Genomic DNA, 26,472 nt, shown 5'->3' with positions numbered 1-26,472 from the left:
AATATTAATTTTGTTAATTAATTGTTAAGTTTAAATTATGGATGGGGCGGAGATTGTCAAGTTTTTTACGGAAAAACTCGAAAACCACAATGTTTCTTCTGCTGTCGCTGCAATCGAAACTCTTCTTGAGTATTTGCGCAAAGACACAACTGAAACTTTGTCAGGTTTGATCGATAATCTGAAGAAAGCAAAAGACATCCTTGTGGAGACTGACTGCCTCGCTAGAACATCTGTGTCCTCCGGAGCAGAGCTCTTCCTTCGTTTTATCACCTTGGCTTCGTCCCTAGAGAATCCGGACTTCCAGGAAGTAAAGAGAGTGATGATCAGCAGAGGAGAGCTTTTTCTACAAAAAGTTTGCACTTGTAGGAGTAAAATCGCTAATCTCGGATGGCCATTTATAAAAGATGGAGCTATTATTCTAACCCATTCTTACTCAAGGGTGGTGGCTTCTGTATTGAAACAAGCAGCAGAAAACAAGAAGCGATTTACCGTCTATGTCACGCAGTCCTGCCCTGACGATGCCGGTTACGAAATGGCGAAAAAACTCCGTCAGTATTCTATCCCAGTCATAACAATTCTAGATGCTGCTGCGGGGTATATTCTCGAAAAAGTTGACGTAGTACTTGTTGGTGCCGAAGGTGTTGTAGAAAACGGTGGCATTGTCAATAAAATCGGCAGCTACCAGCTTGGACTCTGTGCAAAAGCGTTAAACAAGCCATTATATGTGTTTGCAGAAAGCTTTAAATTTGCTCGTCTTTACCCTTTAAACCAACATGATTTACCGGATCGTTTTAAATACAAAACCTCAGTGTTAAACAACAATAATATTAATTTAAAAGAAGAACATCCAATTGTTGACTACACCCCTCCATCGCTTATCAGTTTGCTAATAACAGATCTTGGTGTCTTAACCCCTTCAGCAGTTAGTGATGAACTTATAAAACTTTACTTGTAAAATATTGACCTGCCAACATAATTATGATTTCATTTTCAATTATTAAGTAGGGGGAAGATGGGACACCTTTTCACTTTAGGTAGGGGAAGATGGGACACCTTTTTACTTTATGTTCTTAACCCATTCGGTAGTACACAAACAACCTTTAAAAGGTTATAAAACCTTCTACTTACGACTCCCATAGACCGTTGTTAATTGTTTAAACACGTCAAGATATTTGGATATTATGTGCTAAAGGTGTCCAGCCTTCCCCCACCCTACTATATAGGCCATAAATTTAAATGTAGTTTGTTAAAATATTCAGTTGGGCAAATTTTTTTTTTTCGTATTGAGATGGACTAAAGGTTTCAGCATTGAACAAGTGGATGATTCAGATTTAAATCCTTTTCTGTCTGGAAAAAAAACATTCTTTAAAATGATGAATAAAGTTTTTGCACTGCTAAGTGTGCATATGATTCAATCATGCCTTCTGTGCTGCTATGTTTTCGGTTTACTTTTAAACTATTTGTGCCTGTGTGTTGTATAATCTTGCAGTACTAAATGTTGGAAATTGGCGTGTGTTATTCTAAAGTGTAATTTAGCACTTATTATGAAAAAGTGTATTAAATGCCATACAATGTTTGAATCTAAGCTTTGTTGATGCATTTATCAATATAGTAAAATTCCTGCTATTTTAGTATAGCTATTTCAAAACAAGTTGGCTTATGGACTTTGGTGATGTTTTGTGTATTTATAATATATGTGCGTACAGCGCATATGGTGTGACTTATCAGAGTGATTGTTTAGTTTGGTTTTAATGTTGGAAGTTTACAGAAATTATTTTCTTGGATATTGCAGGTCCCTATGTCTATGCCATTTTGCATTTTAGCTCAATTATAATGGAAGACCTTATCTCAGCTTTGAAGCTTGCTCCTGAGTTTAATGCTGTCCAAGTCTCATCCAATCTATGCCAAACTCTTCTACAATCACATAAAGAAAAACAAATTGTAGATTTAGAAATTACCAAGAAAAATGTACAGCTTTTGGCTGCTTATGTTTCATGCATTAAATCTCCATACACCAAATGTGGTGCTCTTGCCGATGAAATCTGTGCTGTTTTTAAAGACAGTTGCTTTACTTGGAATGAAAGTCTTGTCAAAAGTGCTGCCAGTTTTATGTTGTTTTGTACAGCAGAAAATTCACCAGTTGAGCTATCAACACCATGTACTGAAACACTTTTGGATTATTTTGAAACAAGTTTTTACAATCTAAGACTCCAAAAAGCAGCAGCTGAACGCATAGATCCTAAAGATGCAATAGTCAACGAGGAAAAACTTTCAAATTTGGTTCAAATTTTTATCAATAAAGGAAAGAACCAAATTATTCAATCATTGGTCTCCAAGCTGCTTTATTTTGTTCATACTGCAAATTTAACCCATAATAGATATTTTACTATCACTGCCTGCTTTGGGTATATCACCGAAGCAATAATTGTGGTGAACAAATCAGGTAAACCATACATCGAAGAGTGGACAAATGCTTCACTTTTACAGCTTATAAAACATCTAGATGCTTTAACTGCCCATAAAAACGCACTTGATTTCATGCACACTATGGATTCATACAAAACACAAACTGGTGGACTTGTTCAGTTCTGCTTCACTGCTTTAAAATGTGTGCTTGACTGCAGTGACCATTGCCAAGTATCTGATCTGATGGAACAAGTTGTATCAGACAATCAAGTTTGGTGCCTTATTCACATTGGTGTTTTTCATTCTGTTTCTTCTATTAGAAAAATTGCTGTTTCCAGCTTTAAAAGGCTAACAGAACACATGCAGAAGCTACAATGCTTTGAAAATGCTGCAGAACCTAGTGTTTCCAGTTCCAGTTTAAATTTTACTTCTTTTAATCCATTAACAACGAAAAATATTGCAACCTGTCAACACTTGGCATCAATATTCGAAGCTTTGGAAGAAAACCAAATCCATGTCGTTAAACCAATATTTGCAAAAATTAAAAGTCTTTGTGAAAGTGAAGTTTCAATTCCGTTCACTTGGTTTTTGTTAATTTCAAAACGACTTCTCTCACATGAAAGCAAGTATGTTATGTGTATATGTATATATTATTAATTTTATTATATATTGTTGTGCTTAATTTCATGAAACACATTTTTTGAGGGTAAGGGCAACAATAATTACGGTATTTAGTCTATACAATATGACTATATTGTAATACATTCGTTAAGTTATACATAAAAAAATACATAAAATTAAATGAGTCCTTTTCTTTTTTCTCTGTAAATATATGTAAGTAAAAATGTTATTTTTGTGTATTTTAGATTGGTTCAAAAAGAGGGTGTCAGCTTGCTTTTAAATTTAAACTACAACAACAATTCTTTGTTAAAGGAAACCACTACCCTGGTTTGCTTTGTTATAACTTTGCTGCAAATTTTGAGAGATGACCAGCTTTACTATACAGCCCAAACGTATGTCAATTGTTTCAACTATATGTATCAAATATAGTGTTCAAAGAAATTTACTTTTTGTGCGAATATGTTTGTTTTCTTTTTATTAGCATCGGTATGAATGGACCTTAAATAAATATGTAGTATTGAGCAAGCCCAAAGAGTACTTGAGTCTTTACTGTCTTTTAAAAAAATAAATTAAAAATTATGTTTATTTTTAAATATTTTTATCTATAAACATTTTTTACCAGCACTGATGAAAACTCATCAAAAGAAGACACCTCTATTGTAACCAGCCTTCCCACCTTCCTATCTACTTGCCTTGACCTTACTGAAGATAAAGCTTTGTTTCTCAAACATGTCGTACACCAGTTAACTCTTACAACGTGGAGTCCTGTGTCTTTGTTCTATGTGTCTTATGCAATACACTGTTTACCTGAAACACCAGCATGGGGAAATAAAGCAGTAGAAGACCTAGGGTGTGTTATTGTGTCAATTATTGTTTTTTGTATGCGAACTAATGTGTTTCGCTTTTGAATATAACATGTAAAAAACTTTAATAAAATTTTATTTTTAAACTGAAAAAAAAAAACATTTTTTTGCCTTTTTAGAGCTCATGTAATTTTCCAGAATTCTATAAACCATTTTTAAAATGTCGTTATTATTTATTCTTTAATTTTAGGTGTCTTACCAACAAAACTGTTCGTACCCACCACCCTACATTGAGGAAAACTGTTCAGAAAATTTTGTTGAGTTGTTTTTTTAAATTTGCCAACCCTTCAAATCTGTCACTGAGTTATGTTTTAAAGGTTTTTCAACTTAATTTGAAAGAAGCTGCTTTTACAAGAAATTCTAAACTTTGGAGTCAGGTAATGTATATATCTAACAAAAATATACCTAACTTTTAGGTTGGGTAGCCCTACTTTTAATTTTGTAAATATTTGTCGAAATATTTTTCAAGTGGGAAATGTCATTTGGGTTATTTGGTTCAGTTGTTTTCATGTATGATCAGTATTTTAGCGTTATTTTTATTATATTTTTCTTATTGAACATATTGCATTTCAGATTGTCTCCTGGGTGAATGAAAACTTTTTTGCACTTACGGAAAATCTATCTGAACCTCAGCTGTACATCTTAAGTAAAGTAAAAGTTATCCTTCAAAAAGAATCTTCTGAAATCCAGGAAAATGAAATTGATCGTGTTTCATTATGTGCTCTTTTAATAATGGATGCAGTGGCTTCAAAAAAAGGTAATAAATAAAAAATTAATTAATAACTTCCTGCTTTTTATATTCACTGTTGCTAATAATTGGTGTTTGATAAGTTACTTTATTGTTAAAGTATAATAAGTTAAGTTCTTCTAATGTTAATGTATAATAAGTTACTTTAGTGTTACAGTGTAACAAGTTACTTTTAACAGTAACTTTTTTATCCATAAAGTTTTTAAATACTGTACTGTCTTTTGTGAATTTTTGTGTATAGTAATACAATACACTTTTGCTGTTGATTAAGTTAATATTAACACTAGTCACTACATAATACAAAATAATACAACATTTGTATTTAAATTCAGGCAAACTAGTAGAAGATATTGGTCACAATATTATGCTTGAAATATCAAACATTACTGACAAAGCTGCAACACATGCTTATCTATCTCAAAGCAAAATACTGGCAGCCTTTTCTTTTATTCATTCAGTATTTGACGTTTTAAACCAGGGCAGAGTCCCAAAGAATACAGGTATCATATTGTATATAATAATGATAATATATTAACTTCATTTGTCTGTTCGATTACGGTAGCGAAGATTGAAAAATCTTTAAAACGAAAAGACAATATATATAGGGACAAAACAACAGTTGTTAAAACGCTTACAGTTACAAACATGTTTACATTTATTAATGCTGTATTGCAGTGGTTCCCAACATGTGAACTTTGTTGTTGTTTTAAAACAATAAATGAATGTAACTTACTTTATCTCCTCTAGTGCTTGTAAAATGACATTCATTAGACACATGTTTAACACCTCATTCCAGCTTACGAGTTTCCAAGTTTGTTACTTGTATACCTTAACTCTTTTAATCTTATAATACGCTCAGTACAAATGAAACATACATTCACAATGTATGTATTTCTTTAATTTAAAGATTATATTTGTATTGTTGTTATAGATCATGTCACCAAATTCTTTCGAAACCATAGCAGACAAATTTTAGTCGGAACCCTGGAGTTTATAACTCGGAAAATACTCACAGTGGAGCAACCTGGTGTATATCTTGAAGCTACAAAGAAATTAATCTTTTTCTTAACATATGATCACCCAAGTCAATTTACAAGCAAAGTCAGGTCCTCTATCAATGCTATTACTGATATGGTGTCAAAGGCACTGCAGAGACTTCACAGCAGCAAAACTGTAAGTGTGTATTTTTTTAGTTGTGTTTATTTAACTTAGAATGATGTGGCCATTTAGACAAAACTGTAAGTGGGTGTTTAGTTGTGTTTAATTTAAGTATCAATCTATTCTTACCCCTGTATCAGAGGCACCAAAACTGGGGTTGCAGGGTATGCAGGCTAAACCCGATTTTGTTTTGCATTGTATTATTCTGTAAACAATAGAAACCAATACATATGTTTTACAATATACTAGTATAGTAGTTTGTCTATCCCTGCCTGCCTTGGATTTTAAAGTTTGTTGCCTTTGCGTACAGGTACAGTTTTATACATGTTTTATGCAAGTGCTAGCCCATTTTAGTACTAATATTGAATTTTTGTACTTTCAGTTCAACTTTCAATCATTGATATCTGCTTACAAGACTGTACACTGGTGTTTGGAAATACTTGCTTCACTACACCTTCATTTAGACACTACAGTTGCTACAAGATTGCATGGTATGTTTCAGAATACAAAGTTTTAATTTCTAGCTTGAATTTATCAGTATAGTTTGTTGTATAGTCTGTTATTGTAATATGTAATAAACATATATATGTAATAAAGTCGGAATATATCGAAAAAATAGTTTTCTTACAGTTATGTTATATGTATCATGTTTTCAACATATCAATAATTGAATGGTTCTTGCTTTATCCTCACGTGTCTGGAAAACGACAGTCGTTAAACATGGGTGTTCTGTTTCATACACCTCGTGCAAACTTACGAGTTACCAAGTATGTTACTTGTGGGTGATTATTTGTTTAAGATTTTTTCATTATTTTTATGTGTGGCTGATAAACATAGTAGGTATATATAGGAAATCTTAGAATCACAACATGGCATATAAAGTGATTTCTTATGTATTGTCTTTGGTTGAGATGTTATTTTTAGTATAAAAGCCTACAATAGAGCATAACAACTGCATTTGTATTTCATTTAATCTAAATTATATTTCATTCTGCTTCACTAGAATCAATTCTACCTCTGGATTTATCCGGCAAAAGAATAAAGTCGTCTCAACCAGTTCTAACCGGTTCAGAACTCGTTTCTTACTGCAACCTACACTGGTGTATCCTGCCTTATGTTATCCACAAATACAGGGACATGGAGCAGTTGAATTGCACTAGTGTTGTTCATGAAATAGGGTCTATTATAGACAGCATACCTGCTGCTTGTCTGCATCCAATATACAGTGCAGCAAAAAGTTCTATTTGTATGGTAAGTGGGAAAATATTTTTCATTGATTACATTTTTTTGAAACTGAATTAAGGTAACTTATTTATCCTTGCATGGCGGGCAAAGCAGTCATTATAAGACTGGTGTTCTGTTTCATACACCTCGTGCCCGATTACCAGGTACCACGCCTGTAACTTTGTGGGTGATTTTTTATACTTTTTGTTTAATGTATAGCTGAAAAAAACTCATTAATGACCACTGGGCTGTTTATTTTTTTACAATACTTCTTGTGATAGGTACCAAACTTTTAAAAATATAAGAGAAAGATAGTTAGACATGTTTTCTGGAAAACAAATTTGGTCCCATATTTACTGATCAATGCAGTATAGACAATTCTAGTGTAGAGCAAAGGACAGCCTAGTTGTTTATTAGAATTAAAACACTCACTATTTGTTTCTCACCATATTTCTTAAGTGCATTTTTTTTATTTTTAGGCAAGTTTTGAGCAAACAAATGAAACTGAAACAGAGGTAGCTTCCTGTATTAAATGTATGTGGAAAACTGTAAAGGATCTGATAACATCATCTTCTTTTCGCACCCTGTATTCTCACTTTGTTGCTGCTGTTTTCCAACCCTGCGTTCTTGCTTTTACCGATAAAACACCAGTTTATGCCTCTTTATGTGACGTTATTTCCGATATGATATCTCTTTCAGACTCAAAATCTGGTCTCCTAAATGCTCCTATGAAATCTTGCGTTGAGTATTGGTCTTCAATGTCGAAGGAACAGAATCAAACCACAAAATTAGGAAATGGCAAACATCAAGCACAAAAAAATGTTGTTTTTACATTACTTACTCATTTTCTAAGGTCTGAAAATTTAACTACTGAGATATTCTCTAAAGTCCATAGCTCAGCACTTAATCATTGCCAGTTTCTTATACACTGCCTCACTTATTCTCCTGCGCCAACAAAAGACTCAAAATCTTCTAACCAGGCCATAGCATTCTCATGCACCCTTGAAAACGTTCTTGCCCCACCACCACCCACTAATACAGGTAAGAAACAGTTTTAAACTAGTCATATATTTAGAAATTTATTTTAAACCCAAAGCACCTAATTTTCAGAACAAATATTTTTTTATGTGTGTATTTCCTAAATCTGCACTAATTGTAAAATACTAAGTAGGTTTTCCTTCTTTCTATCTACTGCTAACTTGTGTTTTTATCATTAGAAGCAGAAGTAAACTTAACTGCTATAAAACTGCTTCATGGTTTAAATCCTGGGCAACCAAATCATCAACTATTTGCTTGGAATATCTTAAACAAGCTGCTAGTTCGTGATGAAGATATTAACAAGGTAAATTAATTTTCTATAATTCAAATTTTAGCAACCATTACTATTAATGTGACAACCGCAGTGATCGGTATGTATACATATTATGAAATACCACAGTATACTAAACTATAGCCTGTCTACAGGTACAGAATTTACAGTGTTAGATAGATTTTTCTGCACTGCATTAAACATTCCAATCAATAGGGTTTGATTTGTTTTATGAGAATGCGTGTCTAACTATCCATAATTTTTAGAAAGCCTGGTGCGTATATATGTGAAAGCAATATGATACGTACAAACAATAGGGTGACGGGCCAAATGTGGCCTAAATCCAAGGACCTCACCCACATAGAATAAAATACATAAAACAATACCTAAAACTCTCTTTTTGTTAACATTTTCAGGCAAAACCACGCCACCACTTTAATTCTCCCACACACTTGGTAAAGCAGAAGCTGTGGCAAGGAATGATCTTACTGTTTCAATTTGTTCCACCTGACAAAAGTGATGAGACTGTACTAGACATAATAGACAGACTTAAACAGGACATGCAAGCATCTGTTAGACACCTCATGGAATGGAGTTTGGCATTGTTGTTGTTTAAGTAAGTGCTTTGTGTCTTTATTGTGCCCATGCAGATTAACATGTGCGTGTGCGGTTTAGGAGTAAAAAGTAAAGAAAGAACACTTGCGTTATACTGTCGTTTTCTGGCTATGCAAAGAAAAATCAAGTTCTATTTATTCATTCATGTTTAAAATTAATGGTGGAATTTTCTGGCTGTCATGAATTTACCAATTAAAAGCTAAACTTTTTTACAATACGTGTCTGTGACATAAATTTTTTTGTGACATTCAAAAAAAAGTTGTACCTACCATATACTATATAGGGAAATTTTAATAGCTAGTAAACTTTTTCCGCAACTATTTCATAAAAGGCATTACTTTTTGTAATGGTTTTTAAATTCCCTTTGTTTTACAGGTACCCACACACACAGCGCCATGTATTCAAATGCTTAAACACAAACATACTTGGCAAGAAAGGAGCTGTATTTTCAGCTATTTGCTCCTATCTAACTGCAGCCCTTTTAGTTGGAATTAGTAGGTTGTACAACAAACCATTCGAGACCTGTTCAGAATACTTCATGCAATTAATAAATTGTGCTATACCGTGGTGCATGACTCAGCATTTTTCCGTCAGACTTTACGCAAGTGCTGTGTTGCTAAGAGTTCGAACTATTTATCATGAAAATGGTATGTGATTAGTTTATTATTACTGACAATGCTATTTAGGCGGTCAAAATGTATATTTACAAAAAGACAAATAAATTAATTCACAGAAATATAAAAAATACTCTAAGTTGACAGAAAGACAAAAAAAAATTCACAGAAATACCAAAAATATATCTCACTTAAGGATCTGGTGCTTTTATTATACAATTGGTTGGACTTAATTTTTGTCTGTTACGTTTTTGTAGCACTAGATTCTTACTGTATTTCTTTACACAAAAATTGTCCAACTCTATGAGCACCAGATCAGAGTTATATTCCCAGAATTTATTATAGTGATTAAAAATTGACCATACAGTTTCCCCAGACCATATTAAAATATTTTTTACAGATCAATTGGATTTTCTTCAATCCAAGTTTCCGTTTCTTGAAAAATGTTTAGAATTTGCTGAAAACTCTTCCGGAAACGTCGGTAAGAACTGGCACCGCATCAAGGAAAGTTTCATGCTCTTCCATCTTCACCCTTTGGAGGACTTTTCTCTCGAAACAATTTTACATTCCATCCCACGATTGTGTTTGTTAGATATTCCAGAAATTTCCGCATTTGAAGAAAAAGCATCAACTGACTCATGGTGATTTCTTTTTTTTTACATTTTACATGCACTCTCCATGTGCTATTAAATATATTGTACACTTTGTCTTTCTTAGGGTTAGGGTTGCATTTAGTAATTTTTTTGCCAGAATATGATTAATTGTCTAGTTGCTGGATACCATTATGTATGGTTTTAAAAAAGCATTACTTTAAACAACATAGAAAACGACAAACATTAGCATCCACCTATGCAGCATAAATCTATTTTTTTATAAAAAGCAAAAATACAACTATTTTTTTTGTAAGTTTAATTACCTTGATATCTGAGGTGTATTTACATGTCCAAGTTAAACCATTTCCTATTACACCTTCTTTTTCAAGAAATCGTAATTATTTTTATCAAAGGATAACCTGGTGTGCATTGCGCCAAGACATTTGAGATGTCTCTCCAAGTTAACCCATTACATTATAGGTTAAAAACCATAGTTTTTTAAGCAAATTTTAATGTTTCCTTTTCCCCTTATCATAGGATACCAGTTTGTAATCCAAGAAGCATATTGAGAGATTTGAATTCTTCCAACTGGATAGCAATGGGAAGTAAGAAGTTATCTGATGAAGCATCATCAAATACTGACATCATGGAAACTGGGAATGTGCAGAAAAAGATTGTAACCAGTGACATTAAAAAGGTAAAACAAACAAATAAATATGGGCAACAACTAATTTTATTCTTAATTTATATAAAATAAAAAAAACATTTTTTTCTCAATTTATACGGTATAGGGTGGGGGAAGATGGGACACGTTTTAACTCTAATTTCCAGCCCCATTTGGTAGTAAACAAAGAACCTTAAAATAATTATAAAACTGTATGCCCTCCACTTCCATATACTGTTGTTAAAAAACGATCAGGATATTTGAATATTATGTGCTAATCGTTTTCCATTTTCCCCACCCTACTATATAAAAAGAAAATATTGGATGTAAGTTTTTCAATGGGTACTAATGCCCTCCATGCAAGCATATACAGGTAGCATTCATTCACTCTTTCTTTATTACATCCACATACAAGACCTATTACATCACTTAACATTTTTGTGATTACATTTACAGAAAGCTGGTGGTTTGGTTCTTGTTGCTTCTTTGATTGACAAGCCATCTAACTTGGGAGGACTCACTAGAACTTGTGAAGTATTTGGTAAATAAACTTATAGTATTTTTCATAAGTTTCTTGTTTTTTTTTTCCGTTAACAGGACCTTATTTGAGACAGAAAAATGTCAATTGCGTAATTTGCAATACATACATAAATGAATGTAATCTAGACAACCCATTAGTGATCACCGAGTTAGAGCAATTGCCGTTAGGTGTCTTGCCCAAAGACACATCTGCCCACAATGGTAGCAGCGACGAACCTTGAACCAATTACCTCTGGGTTAGAGGCAGGGGTGCTAACAACTGTGCTATGACTCCCGAAGGATAATAGCCATTATTTACAGACAAATTGTCACTTTATTGTTACAACAACTGATTCATATTTTACAGGAGCTGAACAAATGATAGTTCACAGTTTATCGTGTACGAGCGACAAGCTGTTTCAGTCATTGTCGGTTACTGCCCACAAGTGGTTAAAAATGTCCGAGGTAAAACGTTGGGAACTTGAGGAATATCTGGAATCAATGAAGCGTCAAGGTTACGCTCTGGTGGCCACGGAACAAACAGAGCAAAGTGTATGTTTGACCGAATACAAGTGAGAAAAATGCATTTGAGTAATTTTTGGTCCCGCTTTTTGCAATTCAGCGTATAATAATAGATTCACACACTTATACATTGCATTGAAAAATTCACTGTAAGTTGTGTCTATAGCTTTGACAAGTTGTCTTTGAATTTTTGCTTTTTTGTCAATGATTTTTACCCCAATACTTACTGTATGATATTGACTTTTCATTTATTGTATTATTCCAATCTATTTTTTTTAGATTTCCCCCGAAATGCGTCATTCTGCTCGGCAACGAAAAAGAGGGCATTCCACCCAACCTACTGCGCATGTGCAGCGCGTGCATTGAGATACCGCAAGTTGGCGTTGTGCGCTCTCTTAACGTGCACGTCAGCGGGGGAATCACCGTGTGGGAGTTTACCCGGCAAAAACTGCTGAGGTTATCTCAATCAACCAAAACATAGCATATGGTACCACATATCTCTCGAAACGCAATCAAAATACAAAAAGCTTGGTCTTCAAACCATGTACGTAAATGCAACACGCATTTTTCAACAGCGAGGTGTATAGCAGTTTTCTTAACTACCACTCTTGCTTCTGTGCCCGATACCTTAAGCAGAGACAGTTTATTCTCATTTTTCCGCAATGTGCACAAGTGAAGAACCGATGATGATCTTTAGCTCTCTTTTCTCTGCTCACTTTTTCATTTTCTTGATTTCTTTTTTCAAAGCCTTACGCAATTTTCCAAATTTTTTAATTTTCTTTTCCATTTTTTTCGATCTTTTCTCCAACTTTTCCAACCGCTTTTGGCGCCACTTAGCATCTGCCGCCAACCGTGCCAACTTCGCGTCTTTTCGGATGATTTCGGAACAGAGCTCTGACTTCTGCATCAGAACCGAATTCCATTCTTTAGCCGCCTCCTGAATGTAAAGTATACTTATATACTATAGTGCAAAAACCTAATCAGCGAAAAGTGACAACAATAGGCAGTTCAGTACTGGCGCTCTTGATTGCTAATTGGTATAGATAGAACATGAATAAATGACCAAACCAATACGGCAGACTTTAAAAAAATAAATAAATATATATTTTTTTCGATTTATGGTATATACCACACACTAAGTAGCATGGTATAGGCTACCGCGAAAATGTATTTTCTGTTTGTCTTATTTTAAGCGTATATCTAAACATACCGTTTCAATCGGTCTTAGAGGTGGCAGCATAAACGATTCCATTTCCTTAAAAATCTCATCCAGTTTTTCTTTGGTAATATTTTCTTCTTCGACAACAAACTTCGAGGTAGATGGTTCAGGTCTCACCCAGGCTGCTCCTGTTTTTTTGTAAGTCGATTTTTTCGAAGACCTTTCTTTAATGCAACTTTCGATCCAGATTTTTCGGCATTGCACAATTTTCTCGTCTTGAGTGACTGATTTGTGCTTTATATTAACATTGGTTTTGTTCAGTACAGTTGGTTGCGACGTGCTGGTTACTATTGCGTCTGTTAGACCGCTTCTCTTCGTTTTCTGAACAAAGCGACCACGTATGAATCAATGTGGGTTCTTGCGTGGTGGGGCAAGGACAGTATTACATGGGTGTTTTGTTGCAATACGCCTCGTGCCAGCTTACGAGTTACCACGTAGTTTATTTGCAAAGGGAAATCTAAACTACACTTTAAACGTGATTACAGAATCCACATAGCTTTATATAAGGTCGTCTACTGTTGGCTTACCCACCGTATCGTATTTATTTCCATCTATGCATTTAGGTATTTTCGTTGCTTGCGAATGTTGGTTGCTTTTTATGCGTTTGACCAACCAATTCAATATTGCTGTGGACTGTAAAACAAACGTAGCTAATATACCAAATTTGCACGCTATTTACCAAGTGCTAACACATCAGCAGTTTGGGGTAGAAAAATACCTCTTCTACGATTTGTGTTTCTTCATTTCTGTGGTTCTTTATCCCGTTCATCCTTTACCACAAGACGTCGCTCGATAGCTACAACATTTAAATGGATATTGTCGATTATTCTTTAGTTGCATTTCGTAAAATATATAATTTATTCATATGCTTTCTGTTTAGGTACTTTCTGTTTACACTTTGTGATTCCATTACGTCATAATGGTCAATATGACGTTGTTCCGTACAAATGACATTAAGTTGAACCAAGACTTTCTGTATGTTTTCTCAGCACAGTTTTGCTAAAATGGACAGTTTTGTTAAACGTAGTCAAAACAGGGATGGCCAGGTCCGATGCTGATTAAAGTCCCGGTTTTTCGTAGCTGGCAAAATATCCCGGGTCTTTTCAAACGCGACAGCTGCACAAAGTCGGGATTTTCGCTTCGTGGATACAAGTACCACTTACTGAGCTCTCCACGAAGTGACTGACTCGACCGCTTCTACCAAAATACATCAAAACATTTCCACCCAGAAACGCCGGGCTCTGTGCGGCCGAAATCTCTTGATCGATTTTTTTAATAAAGTTTTACTCCAGCCAGTGCGAACTAGCGAACTGGATTTACACGAAAGGCATTCTCTATTGAAATATTGGCCATCTCGTAAAATGAGAAGCTTTGGCTGTTCTTATATTGTAATTGTCTGTTAGGAATCTTAGACTACTTATACCCTTTTTGCATGGAAATAGCTAATTCGCATTAACTCGTCATATGATAACTCGCTTACCGCGTTGTTTTGCATTGTCATTGGTTTATGCGCGTATCAACATTAAGTTAGCTTATTTTACCGCAATATTGTTAAATCTAGTTTATAAAATAGGTTTTGATGCTTTATGGGGTATTACCATCTAAAAACTGTGAAAATAATACCCGAAAAAGATTAGGCTCTTAAAAGTGAAACTGTACTTTCATCATACTTTTCTTTACTCGCATAATGCGAGTAACAACCAACCTCCTACAGCAGACGACGCGCTTATGACGATATGCGTGTTAACTTTGTTTTTGCGAGTAAATATGCGAGTACTTACGCGCATAAAAGTGACCATGCAAAAAGGGTATTAGTATGCCGCATAGATATTTCGTAAAATATTATATGGTATGGTGGGGGGAGACGGGACATTTTTAACACATAATATCCAAATATCTTGATCGTGTTTTTAACAAATAAAAACGGTCCATGGGAGTCGTAAGGGTACGGATTTTTAATTCTTTAAATGTTTTTTGTTTACTACCAAGTGAGACGAGAAAATATAATGAAAAGGTATCACCCTACTCTATGCTTTATACACGTATAGGCGTTCTATTGCCGAATAACACTTGCGAACATTCTTGCAACACTAAATACAGCTTAAAACTTCGGTGGAACATTTATGTCTACTTAATTCGGCGCGGAACAATTTTTAGCATAGGTTAATGAATTTATGGGGAACTTTTAGTAAACAAAGAACATTCAAAGAATTATAGAACTATGTCCTCATGACTTCCATAAACCGTTGTTAATTGTTTAAACACGATCAGGATATTTGGATATTATGTGTTAAAGGTGTCCCATCTTCTCCCACCCTACTATGTTTTATTGCAACACGCATTACATATAATTTGCATTCTGTTTTTATTTATTTCCTTTTCCATTCTATTCGTTTCCTGTCAATCATTTTTGTCAGGAAAGTTTCGGTCTGCATTAGGAGTGGCCTGTGACGTCACAATACATTCACTTGCCATTGTTGCATAACAGTTGAAAGCGAGACATCGGATTAACGCCAACGCGTCAAGATAAAATTGAAGAGTTGTCTACTGCTGACCCACCACTGGCAAAGTGGACTGTCGCTACCTTGTCGAGTTTTCATGTATTAAAAAACTTGAGCTGTTTAAACCCAGACTATCCACCATTTTCCATTTTAAGTTTAGCAAAAAAATGATTCAAATATTACACATGTGCACAGTACTGTTGCTGGGGAAGATGGATATCGTTGTGCCACATATTGGCCTATATTTTATAATCGTGTTTTTAACAAATAAAAACGCTAATTTAAAGTCATGAAGATACGGATATATAGTTCTAAAAAAATATGTTTACTATAAAATGGGACGATAAAAGTGAATGAAAACATATACCATCTTACCCCAACCTACTATATTATAAAGTCGTACTGCTAGTTTATTACAGACAGTTATTATACCGCGTGAAAAATGTATTTCTAAAAAGGACTTTTTAGGTTTTGATTTCACATAAAAGACATTCACGTTAAAAGTAAAATGATGTTATATTGCATTTCTTCGATTAATCAATTTTAAGAGTTTTTAAAATGAACTTAATTTAAATGTTCATTTATATCCTAGAAAATAATAGCGAAGATCAAATTATTAAAACAAAGAACAGAAAGAAATTAGAAACAAAATGGCATTAAAAACGTGCTGCAGGTGAATTCTATGAATAAAATGTCGAATAAAAGACGTGACTTCTAAATCCTAATCAGCAGCAGACTTAAGCATTATTGGTCTTTAATGAAACTTGTTAAAAAATTCAAGTCCGGATTTTGGTTTTGGTAATTTGTTCTACCAAAATATTACCAAAAAATAGACAAATAAATAAACAAAAGTAAAACATTTTTTTGGTAAATATCGTCACGCTGTGTGAAATCTTGAAATCTTAGCAAACAAACGTTCTTGTGACGTCACAATACACAATCTTACGTCATGGCGTCGTGTGTACTTCTGGGTCAGCTTTGATTCGACCAAAGTATCCGTAACCAGTTAAGTTGCGGAAAACTTGCATTGCCGCCAACGCGGCCCAAACTCAAGTGTTTGTTTTCATTTCTCTCGTTTTGTTTTCGTCATTATTCTGATAGTTTACCTTTTTTCCTTTTCTATTTAAAAAATGGTCAAAAGATATATTTATGTATTTTGACATTTATTTTCAGAAACATAACAATGTTAAAGAGGTTCGACAAAAAGTATGTATAATAATACTTCAGCATTTTTTAGCATAAAAACGCTACGCGGAATATATAGTAGAGTGGGGAAAGATGGGACACCTTTAACACATAATATCCAAATAGCCTGATCGTGTTTTAACAATTAACAACGGTATGTAGAACCGTGAATGTCTTTTGTTTATTACCAAATGGAAAGAGAAAACTAAACGAAAAGGTGTCCCATCTTCCCCCACCCTACTATAGTATCAAATAAACCCATGCTATTCAATATGTATTCTGGTATCTTGAAATAATATAAAATTACCGAAAGGCTACAGTGAAGATATAAAATTAAAAAAGCATATCCCTTTTTTACCAAATAAAATTTCCCTTGATTTTATACATACGAATTTAGTTTTATAAAGTCACTTCAAGCACAAAATCAACAAAAAAATCACAAGAAAATATAAAATAAAATGATTAAACGAAAAACTATAATATAAATCTTTAATAAATTACTATACTACGAAGAACTTAATTTACCATACAGATGGTGTTATTGGTTGCTGGGGTAAGATCTTTCATGTTTTCATTCTCTTTTATCGTCCCATTTGATAGAAAAGTTACAGGTTTTTTAACCGTACCCTCTGTTAATTGTAAATTCAAGGCAGATTTTGTATATTTTTTAACGATATTTATCTTACACCGCAGCACTATATTAGAACAACCTTGTCACTTTTTACGATTAACGATTCCGCCATTTTGTTCACGATAATTTTCTTTCAATTCTGTTCGTCTTTGCTAGTTCATGGTTAGCAATGACTCATGGCATGATACACAATAAGGGTCGTGATTCAGAATAATCAGTGACGTCATCTCTGACGTCATACGAGACAATGGTACTCCGGTGGCGGCCGTCTAAAACCTCGATAAACCAAAATAACCACATTTTGCATGAGATTTTTTAAATCCCGTTTTTGGTGTAATACCAAATAGATTGCTGTTATTCCATGAGCCAAGTCAGATTAGGGCTTGTATCTTCTCTGTCGGTTTTTATGTAGTAGATTTAGGTAAGATCGCCGATGTTTTTATTAGAATTTATCGTCCCGTTTGGTGGTAAACAAAAAATACTTTCAGGAATGTGTAATCGTATCCTCACAACTCTAAAATAGCGTTGTTTTTTGGTAAAAACACGATTAGGAAACATGAGATATTATCTGATCACGATATCCATCTTCACCCACAGTATTTTATATCGTTTAGGAGGTGTTAGCATGGTGTTAGCGACACAACTTTCCAGTGCGCTAAAACATATTTTGGAACTTTACTTTCAAATGATTGATTTTTTCGTAATGCGTGGCTGTGCTTTTATTTTGAAGTGTTGAAAGTATGTGTGGCTTTGGGTCTTTTTTGTTTCTTTCTTTGTTCAGCGGCCTTACAATGACGCAAACCTCAGTTTCGTTGCTAGAGAACGCTGTACACTGTTCACAAATTAGCACAAGCTAATTTAGTTCGAATGCGGATCCAACATAGCGGCCTACGTCTCACAATAGCAGCCCGCGCTAATGCTAGCTTCAGCTGCCGTTCAAGTGTCCCGTACTTTCGAGTGCCAACTCCAGTCGATATACTGAGCACCCGGCCGTCGTCGTACCACCGCTCGATGGGGCTCAAGTGCTCTTCTCGCTGAACCCGAGCCCGGGAACTGACGGAACATTTTCAAAGTTCTTCTGCGACAGATGATTTCGGGAATAATTGTTTGATAGTTCGCGGAATGCGAAGCTACAGCTGCCGCCGGATATTTTCCTAACTGTGTTTGTTTTAAGCTCCCATTGCGAACAAAGCTTTAAGCCTTTCAGAATTCGCTCCTTTAACACAAAAAATTATTTCCAGAACCAGAGCAGCTTCCGCATGCTGGAACTGAACTTCTTATTTTCCAGAAGGAATGTCGTTATCCAGAATAAATTTGTTTTTTTTGAAATAGTCTATAGTTTTCCAGATAAAATATCATTTTCCTCAACCAAAATGTCATTTTTCACAATAAAATGTCGTTTTTTACGAATCAAATTTCCGTATACAATGCGTATACTCTATCCTGTGTGAGTTTGATGTCTATCTCTTCCTGGTTGTTTGTGTCTGCCAAGATACATCTGTCGAAAAAACTTCAAACGCTTATCAGCGCTAATGAGTTTGTAATGTCGCATTTAGTTTGGAACGGAAAGTTCCGATTCTTATTTGCATTTGATTTCCGTTCGTCGAACCGTTTCATTTCCCGCTCGATGTGGCTGTCGACCACAGTCTGTGAAGTCACAAGTTTAATTGTTCCGCGACTAAAATAAAGTTTAAAATATAGCAGTTTAAGTATATGTTTTAACAGCAAATTTAACAAGTTTGGCCTGCAGGGTAAAATATAAACATTTAGTGCTAAGAATTTTAAAAATTCTGGAGTAAAGTTTCTTTCCGAGCATTATGTGTTAGTATTTTTTAACTGTGACATCATAATAACCTGTTTGTTCACGATGGCATAGGGAAAGATAATCCGCGAATGGTTTTGTGCGGAACAATGAATATCTCTCTCCTATTTTCGGCGCGTACCTGCGCCTTTTTCTCCCCGCCTCTCTCGTTTTCCGGCGACCGAGATGGCCCGCAGACGCAGGGAACCAGATCTTCAAATCGCTCTGAAGCATTATCAAGTCAAGAGTGGAGAGATCAGATCTCATACGCATTGTTCAGATATCTCCACTAGGCTAACGAGTGGAAATATACTTAGCTCACAAGTGCCGGTAACATTCTTGGCCTGCGTCAACAGAAGCAGTTTTAAGTCAATTAATATTTAATCCTGCAAGTTAATAATTTATTCCGACACTGGAAACTTTGCTGTGAGATGTCAGTGAGCCCAAAGCATTCGACTACAACCCCATTTTCAGTTACCGATATTTTGAGTCCGCTAGAAGAGTCGTACGGGACCGGTTCGGTTGAAGGCATTGTCAGCGGCCGCAGGGAATTTAGCGAGCTGTACAGCAACATGGAATCCGGCGCGGCCTCGTCGGCGGGAATTCACGTCCCGAATCTCGGCGGGGGAGGCAGCACGGGGTCGATCTCTTCCCCCATGACTTCGTACCGACAACCGATGATGGGCACGCCGCCGCACCATTCTATACACCATCAGCAAATGTCATCTGCCAACCCTTACCAGACTGCAGCAGGAATGAATGGAAGTTATAACCTGCACCCTATGCCTACCCCACCGCAAACTTCGTTTCATGCAATGCCTGGATCTGGTGGACCGACTGGGTATGGCAACGGGGGTGTTCCGGAGCTGCCACCGTATAATAATGTACAATCTCCATGGTACGGTGCACCTTCAAATCCAGACCCAAGATTTGGTAAGTTCTCCAGATTATAGCTTATAACTAAATTCTTTCTCTAAATACAAATATACTTAAACATAGAGCCTTCCTAAACAAACTGGTTAATTTTACTTGTACTTTTATAAACTATGCCAGATACTCTATAGTTTTAACAGCAAAACACGTATCCTATTTACAAGAACCGCTTAGCAAATATGCTCAAACCCTCGCAGAAAGTGATCTCTGTTGACATAAATTTTGGGCAGGGCAGCTAATATTAGCCTAGACGTTTGTCGGCTTAAGTCCAAGTTGCTGTCACATGTTTCAATAAATTATCGGTCAGTAACCTTGCAAACATCTTCATACTGCAAACTATTGCGCAATATAACATTTAAAAAAATTAACAATACAGTCTAAGTTAAATTAAACTTTGCAGCAAATTTTGTACGCAATCCTTAAGTCTTAACATGTTATTTAGCAGTTATTATTCCAAAAACTAAAATATTAATTTCCAATTGTTAACTGACTAGTTTAAATTTGTAAAAAGCTTATTTTTTATCATGTGCTAAAGCATCCGCCATTTTGTTTTTGTAAGCAAACTCGCTCGCTATATAAACTTAGCTGCACCAAAAGCAACAATCTCAAAAGTAAATAGCTAACCACACAAAAATAACTAAAAGACCTATTTAAACAATAATCTAAATAATAAAGGCATTAATATAATATTTACATAATCCTAAATTGCTGAAATTGTTGAAAATCATTTCAACGTTGCTTTCCATTTTGGATAACACCTTTTGCTACTGAGGTTTAGTCAAACATACACACATACACTCTTGGACGTATGCATTAAAATTACCTTTGCCAATGCCAATATAGCTCGCACTAATGGCGACCTAACAAAATTCGCTTCTCATATACCGACTGTAGTGCTTACTATAGCCCTCGTCTCATCTCTTAGGCCATCTTAAAGGGCGCTCTGGGATATGTTGTAAGTGCATTTCGAGTCTAAAGTAGCCTGCCCATCGGGCTCAAGTCCCCCGCTCAACAAGAAGAGCCTCCATAATTCAACATTAATTCATTTTACTAGTGTGTCCATAGCTAAGGGTGCTTACCAGTATTTCCGTGGTTATGTACACTCGAAACGCGGCATGTTGCTTTGCAAACAAGACACTTTCCCCGAATGATATACCTAATTTTGCAGTCGGCTTTCTTACTAACCAGACTGTCCAACTACTACATTATATTGAACAACTAACTGTAAAAAATAGATGTAAAATCTGGCAAAAAGTATAGTAGGGTAAGATGGGACAACTTTGGTACATAATATCCAAATATCCTGATTGTGTTTTTAACAATTAACATCGGTATGCGTATAAGTCGTGAGAATACGTTTTTTTTTAAATATTAAATTTTCTTTGTTTACTACCAAATGGGATGAGAAAAACGATTCGAAAGTTGTCCCATCTTCCCCCACACTACTACATGTCTAGAAAAATATTCAACTATGAACACGCATAAAGCATTGAAATTTAAATAAATAGGAAGAAAGAAAAATAATTAAGTTTGTTTAAAATGATTAAACAAACAATTTATTTGAACTTTTGCGATTGATTCCGACAAAATGATGCACATTGTTATATTCCAAGATTACCCTTGCGCCATTGTACATGCAAATAGTCTGCTTGTGCAATATAGTTCTTAAACAAACAACACGGCAAACTTTATCTAATGGCTGTGTATAAAATGCCAGACGCCATTTTGTCATGCACGAAATTTAAAACAAATATATTAATATTATTAAGTCACATTATTATAGTTTTTGATATTTATACTGAAAGTTACTTGATATTTTAATCTAATTCATTTTGTCATTTTTATGATTTGCGGCGTTTTAAACAGGTAGAGTTAGCAAAGAAAATTTGCATTCAATATCCCGTTAGATTTGAACCAGGATTCCCATTTTAGTGAATAATCCTACGAATCATTCGATGTATAATTAAGACGCAAAATCCAACGAAATACGAATTAACGGGTCGGCCAATATTTAATTTACCGGATTGCAAGTCAGGATTAGCGCTTCGCGTTCATCGCTAGGTGTTTGTTACGTCACAATCGCGCATTACCGCGCCGAGTCGCTTGCCCAAACGCTTTTACGCGGTGGTATTCGAACATTAAAGCGTGTTAATCCGCAAAAACACACGCGATTTGTTCAGCAGAGCGAAATACAGGGTTGCATCATTCCGATTATTGGATCTATAGCGTGGATTTTACCGATATCTTTATACAACGTGCGAAATGCACTGTGATATTTTCCGCCTATAAATGCTAAACAATCGATAAGGCAACGTTTGTGCCGCTTGCCCTTCAACCAAACACAATGCGGCAATCATTTTTGTTGCCAAACTGTTCATCAAAAACATATTTACCCGTTTGTCCTAAATAAATTAGAATACCCACCTAAAACCTAAATCATATGCAGTCATTTTGCTTGTTGAACTGTTATTAAATTTAAGATATTTTTGCCCAGAACTACAGCATAAAATAAAAAAAAATCACAAATAACCCCCTGAATCCTATTACAGAGTACATCTAATATTTTGCATAGATTGATGTAACAGTAAAATTGTCCATTTAAAAATCCTCAAAACTAAGCCAGTTATTTTTTTCAGTCCCAAGTTACCCTCGGTTGCAAATTACTGGTTATGGTTCTATGATGCCAGGTACAGGCATGGATGGAATGCACAAGACGCTTCTGCCACCATCTCAGAGAAGAAAACGAAGGGTTCTGTTTTCCCAAGCACAGGTATGGACAAAATATTTCAAGCTCTCAAAGATGGAACAACTTAAACTTTCTGTTGTCTGTTTTATTTATTCAATGCTACATTGTTTTTTATTGACCATTTTTGTAAGGTTTATTATTCTATACTGAAGAATAGATTTTGAAAATTAGAAATACACTAAAAGTCTTAAACACAGTACTTTATACCTTAATGTAAAACCAAAATATGCGAACTTATTGTGTATTTTTATACATGCATTTGTTTTAAAACTTTTCAGATGGACCGTTGGTTTTGCTTATTAAAAATATACAGATTTCGCATAAGGGCTACCTATATCCATTTACATGTTTTCACTTCCAATGCGTTTTATGCTGAAGCCTATGTGGATCTCACACGATGCTTTTACTGGATAGTGATACTTTGATGATTTCCTAATGTATTATCGCTCTGCAGGTGTTTGAACTAGAGAGACGTTTCAAGCAACAGAAATATCTCTCCGCCCCTGAAAGGGAACACCTGGCACAAATGATACATCTTACGCCAACGCAGGTAAGAAAGAATTTTAGTTGGTTTTGACACATCGACTGTATAAATCGCATCCTAAGTATATACAGGGATTTTAACCCCAATGTTGTAACAGGTTAAAATTTGGTTTCAAAATCACCGGTACAAAAACAAACGTTCACTAAAAGACAAGCAAACGCAAGAAATGAGTGTACAACAACAACAACAGCAGCAACAGCAATCCCAGGTACACTTGTCGTTTCAACTAACAGTCGTTTTATATTAAAATTATAACTATCGGAAGCGGCTAACGAACTGTAATCTTTACAGACCTCTGGTAACGCGCAGCCTCAACACACAAACGATCTGTCTCACTCGAATCCTAGCCAGCTCCAGCCCGTAGCCAGTGCGGTACCGGGCGGAACACGGACGCCACAAGAAACGTATTCCCCTGTTCCAACTGGTGTCCAAGCTTCTCAGCCAGGTATGGTGGATGGAAACGATGGGCATAGGATGGTTCACATTTCGAACCAGAACGGTGACCAGTCTTCGCCGCGCCATTTAACCATGTCAGATGGTTCTTGCCACGATTCGACGATCATCGAGTCGCCAAACATGCAAATGCCGATGCCGAACGTCGTGCAACCGACCGACACCGAAGCAGGCCTTGGGCCGTTTTCAAGCGTCATAAAACTCGAAGAAGTAAACGTCGACTCGGCGGAAGGGTCCGGCGGGAACTCGGGCAACATCGTCCCGCAGACGCACTACCTTGGCTCGACCCATCACCACGACCTAATGAACGTGAACGTGACGACACTTAATGCGGTCGACGCGTACCAACACCACCCCCACCATAACCACATCCCTATCGGCAACACTGTCTTGAACGATCAGTCGATCCTGTACAGTGTTTACCGATGAATTAGCAACTGAACGTACGGCTCTTATGATAAGGCTGTCTCATGGCTATAGAAGCGAAGGTTAGAGGCAGTAGTAGAACTATAAGTGTCAACATAACACAATGACTCATAGTTACGTACGCAGGGTCTTCTATTAGTCGTTTTACTTCTACAAATACACCGCTATACTTAAGCATACATATTACACAAGTTATACCTGATTCCACGTACTTCTGTTTATACGTACTTATGTCAGACTAATCTGAAACTCATTTAATTCAACTTAAACTTCAAGTCGAAAGTCGTCGAACCGACTTGCCCACTGTTCCGATCGTACACTGTATAATTCACTTGAGCAGTCCACTCGATTGCGATATAGCCGCAGCGTCAAGACTACTTACCAGGGCTTCCAGTACCTCCTCATATAATACTTAATAGACTCAGCAGTCCTGAACGACAGTAATTATGAATGGGGAAAACACCATACGGGGTTACCACTGATCTTAATACAGTTTTTGACGAACAGCAATCATATCTTATTATTGAGAAAAAATGGCGCCACTTTTAGGCGGTTATTGCCAATGTCTACTGAAGCGTGACGTTGAAGGTGAAATGTTGTTTCTATTCTCCATTCAAATATGTGTTATCTTCATATATACCGTGATGTATTACTTGAATTAGGTGCAACGCTTTTGAGGTCAACGATGTTTCTTTGCGCGCCTTTTGTATTTTACCTATCCATGTCACACTTTGTTACCTTTTAGGCGCCCTGTACATATTCATTACCAAATAAATCATCTCTACCGAATCATTTTCCAGGAGCTTTGCTTATTCAGCTCATGAATACGCGCATGGAAATTAGGCCTTACAGCTATCATTGCACCGTAATGGGGTAAAATTACAGCAGGCGTTCTGTGTTGGCTTAACCATGCATTCGTCGTACTCTTGCTATTGTTTCAATGTTGGTACAGTCGTCAGCCAGATACACACTGCTGCCGTACGGATATACTTTATTCCAACAGTGTAGCAATTTGTGACAACAAAGCGCGATGTTTGTGCTATTATTCTTCTACTGCTGTTGGTTTTGGTACAATACCGGTTTACTGGCCAATAGTTCTATTTAGAGGCGTTAAGTTAGAACTGGATGTAGAAATGAAATATTACCGATTGAATTGTTCTTGGTCTCGCATCGAAAGTTCGAGAATATTGAGCAAACAAAAGATAACGGAACGGAAGTGTGGAATATTTAAACGTCCGACCATATTGCGACGTCACTCGCTGTTTACCGAGGCATATCTATCCGATTTCACGTTACAGGTTTGTGAAAATTATTCTTGCTTTATTTTGCATTAAACCGGGCAATTGTTACGTATCCGGAGAAACAATCACGACAACCAAAATACACAGAAAGCAAATAAACTCTGACAGGCCGTGTGACTTCCACGCTAGAGTTGTCTTAAGCTCACACCAATCAGTGATATCAAAGAGGGCTCTATGACATCATAATACGGAGTCTGGAACTTGTTGGCATAAGCGCTTTGTGGCCCAAACTTTCAGCACCCGAATCCGTATAGCTCACAAAACGGCTATACCATCCAATCATAACTATCGCGACTGGTAGAGGCGCACAATGGCGTAAATGTGTCACAAATCGCCCGTTTTTCTTGCGCTTTTGGACACATCTGAAGCACCCTCCGGTAAAAGTTAAAACAAAGTTTTTTTTATTATTTACCTTCGCCGGCAGCTATTTTAACTTCTCCTTATTTAAGTATAGACTTACGCAACGGTTGCCACTTTCAATTTATGTGACAAAATGTAAGTTTTTTACTTTTGTAATTTAAAACCATATTAATATTTCCCAGCGTCAACGGTCGTTAGTTATAGGAAGTGTCTTACTTCGTATTTAACCCGCAGTTCTACACGTTGCTTTACTCAAGTCAATCATTGAATCATTAATCGTAGGCGCTGATGGCGTGAGAAACGAAGCGTTAATATTAACCGGCAATCAAACATGGGCCTTCGTTATACTCTATTTCAACGGCGCGTGGTGTGCGTTTGTTCCACCACAAAGATATATATCGTTTTAAACTGCTTGTTGGCTAGCTCGTTAAAAAGCTGTCAATGTATACAATATACACCATTCAACACGCTTTCCTTTCAATTTACCACAAATTGTCTTGGGAGGTATAATACTGT

At 35.8% G+C, this 26,472-nt stretch overlaps 4 protein-coding genes across 4 annotated transcripts; 3 read left to right on the top strand and 1 right to left on the bottom strand.

Annotated features, from left to right (window-relative positions):
- The first annotated feature begins 1 nt into the window (after window position 1).
- On the top strand, window positions 2-1,792 carry LOC101243211 (translation initiation factor eIF-2B subunit alpha). The gene is made up of 2 exons (XM_026836326.1): window positions 2-1,034; window positions 1,067-1,792. The coding sequence occupies exon 1, from the start codon at window positions 38-40 to the stop codon at window positions 953-955; it is 918 nt and encodes a 305-aa protein (XP_026692127.1). The 5' UTR covers window positions 2-37; the 3' UTR covers window positions 956-1,034; window positions 1,067-1,792.
- Window positions 1,793-1,801: 9 nt separating this feature from the next.
- LOC100175767 (probable methyltransferase TARBP1) lies at window positions 1,802-12,409 on the top strand. Its single transcript, XM_002121569.5, has 18 exons — window positions 1,802-3,032; window positions 3,273-3,419; window positions 3,650-3,877; window positions 4,081-4,267; window positions 4,464-4,647; window positions 4,971-5,138; window positions 5,570-5,811; window positions 6,179-6,287; window positions 6,800-7,047; window positions 7,500-8,061; window positions 8,238-8,362; window positions 8,746-8,945; window positions 9,320-9,591; window positions 9,959-10,199; window positions 10,689-10,848; window positions 11,272-11,356; window positions 11,702-11,906; window positions 12,136-12,409. The coding sequence occupies exons 1-18, from the start codon at window positions 1,834-1,836 to the stop codon at window positions 12,335-12,337; spliced, it is 4,764 nt and encodes a 1,587-aa protein (XP_002121605.2). The 5' UTR covers window positions 1,802-1,833; the 3' UTR covers window positions 12,338-12,409.
- A 241-nt stretch (window positions 12,410-12,650) lies between these two features.
- LOC104266164 lies at window positions 12,651-14,061 on the bottom strand. Its single transcript, XM_026836340.1, has 3 exons — window positions 13,794-14,061; window positions 13,607-13,708; window positions 12,651-13,396 (listed from the first exon to the last, which is right to left on the bottom strand). Exons 1-3 carry the CDS (start codon window positions 13,842-13,844, stop codon window positions 13,040-13,042), a joined length of 510 nt encoding a protein of 169 aa, XP_026692141.1. The 5' UTR covers window positions 13,845-14,061; the 3' UTR covers window positions 12,651-13,039.
- Window positions 14,062-19,554: 5,493 nt separating this feature from the next.
- Window positions 19,555-25,084, top strand: titf1 (homeobox transcription factor TTF1). The gene is given in 5 exon segments (NM_001032495.1): window positions 19,555-20,126; window positions 22,763-22,896; window positions 23,327-23,422; window positions 23,514-23,624; window positions 23,708-25,084. Coding segments are annotated over 5 exon segments (1,434 nt in total). The 5' UTR covers window positions 19,555-19,624; the 3' UTR covers window positions 24,299-25,084.
- Window positions 25,085-26,472: the final 1,388 nt, after the last annotated feature.

This window comes from Ciona intestinalis, chromosome 10, assembly GCF_000224145.3.
Source record: "Ciona intestinalis chromosome 10, KH, whole genome shotgun sequence".
NCBI lineage: Eukaryota > Metazoa > Chordata > Ascidiacea > Phlebobranchia > Cionidae > Ciona > Ciona intestinalis.
This window is presented reverse-complemented; position numbering and strand designations above follow the sequence as displayed.

Bases quoted from the DNA above. Each gene is read 5' to 3' on its own strand.
- LOC104266164 (XM_026836340.1), bottom strand. From the start codon at position 13,844: ATGAACGGGATAAAGAACCACAGAAATGAAGAAACACAAATCGTAGAA. The intron at 13,709-13,793 runs GTATTTTTCTAC...TTTGTTTTACAG, and splicing joins AAACACAAATCGTAGAAGAG to TCCACAGCAATATTGAATTG. The intron at 13,397-13,606 runs GTGGGTAAGCCA...CGCTTTGTTCAG, and splicing joins ATGGAAATAAATACGATACG to AAAACGAAGAGAAGCGGTCT.
- LOC100175767 (XM_002121569.5), top strand. From the start codon at position 1,834: ATGGAAGACCTTATCTCAGCTTTGAAGCTTGCTCCTGAGTTTAATGCT. The intron at 3,878-4,080 runs GTGTGTTATTGT...CTTTAATTTTAG, and splicing joins AAAGCAGTAGAAGACCTAGG to GTGTCTTACCAACAAAACTG. The intron at 10,849-11,271 runs GTAAAACAAACA...TTACATTTACAG, and splicing joins TAACCAGTGACATTAAAAAG to AAAGCTGGTGGTTTGGTTCT.
- LOC101243211 (XM_026836326.1), top strand. From the start codon at position 38: ATGGATGGGGCGGAGATTGTCAAGTTTTTTACGGAAAAACTCGAAAAC.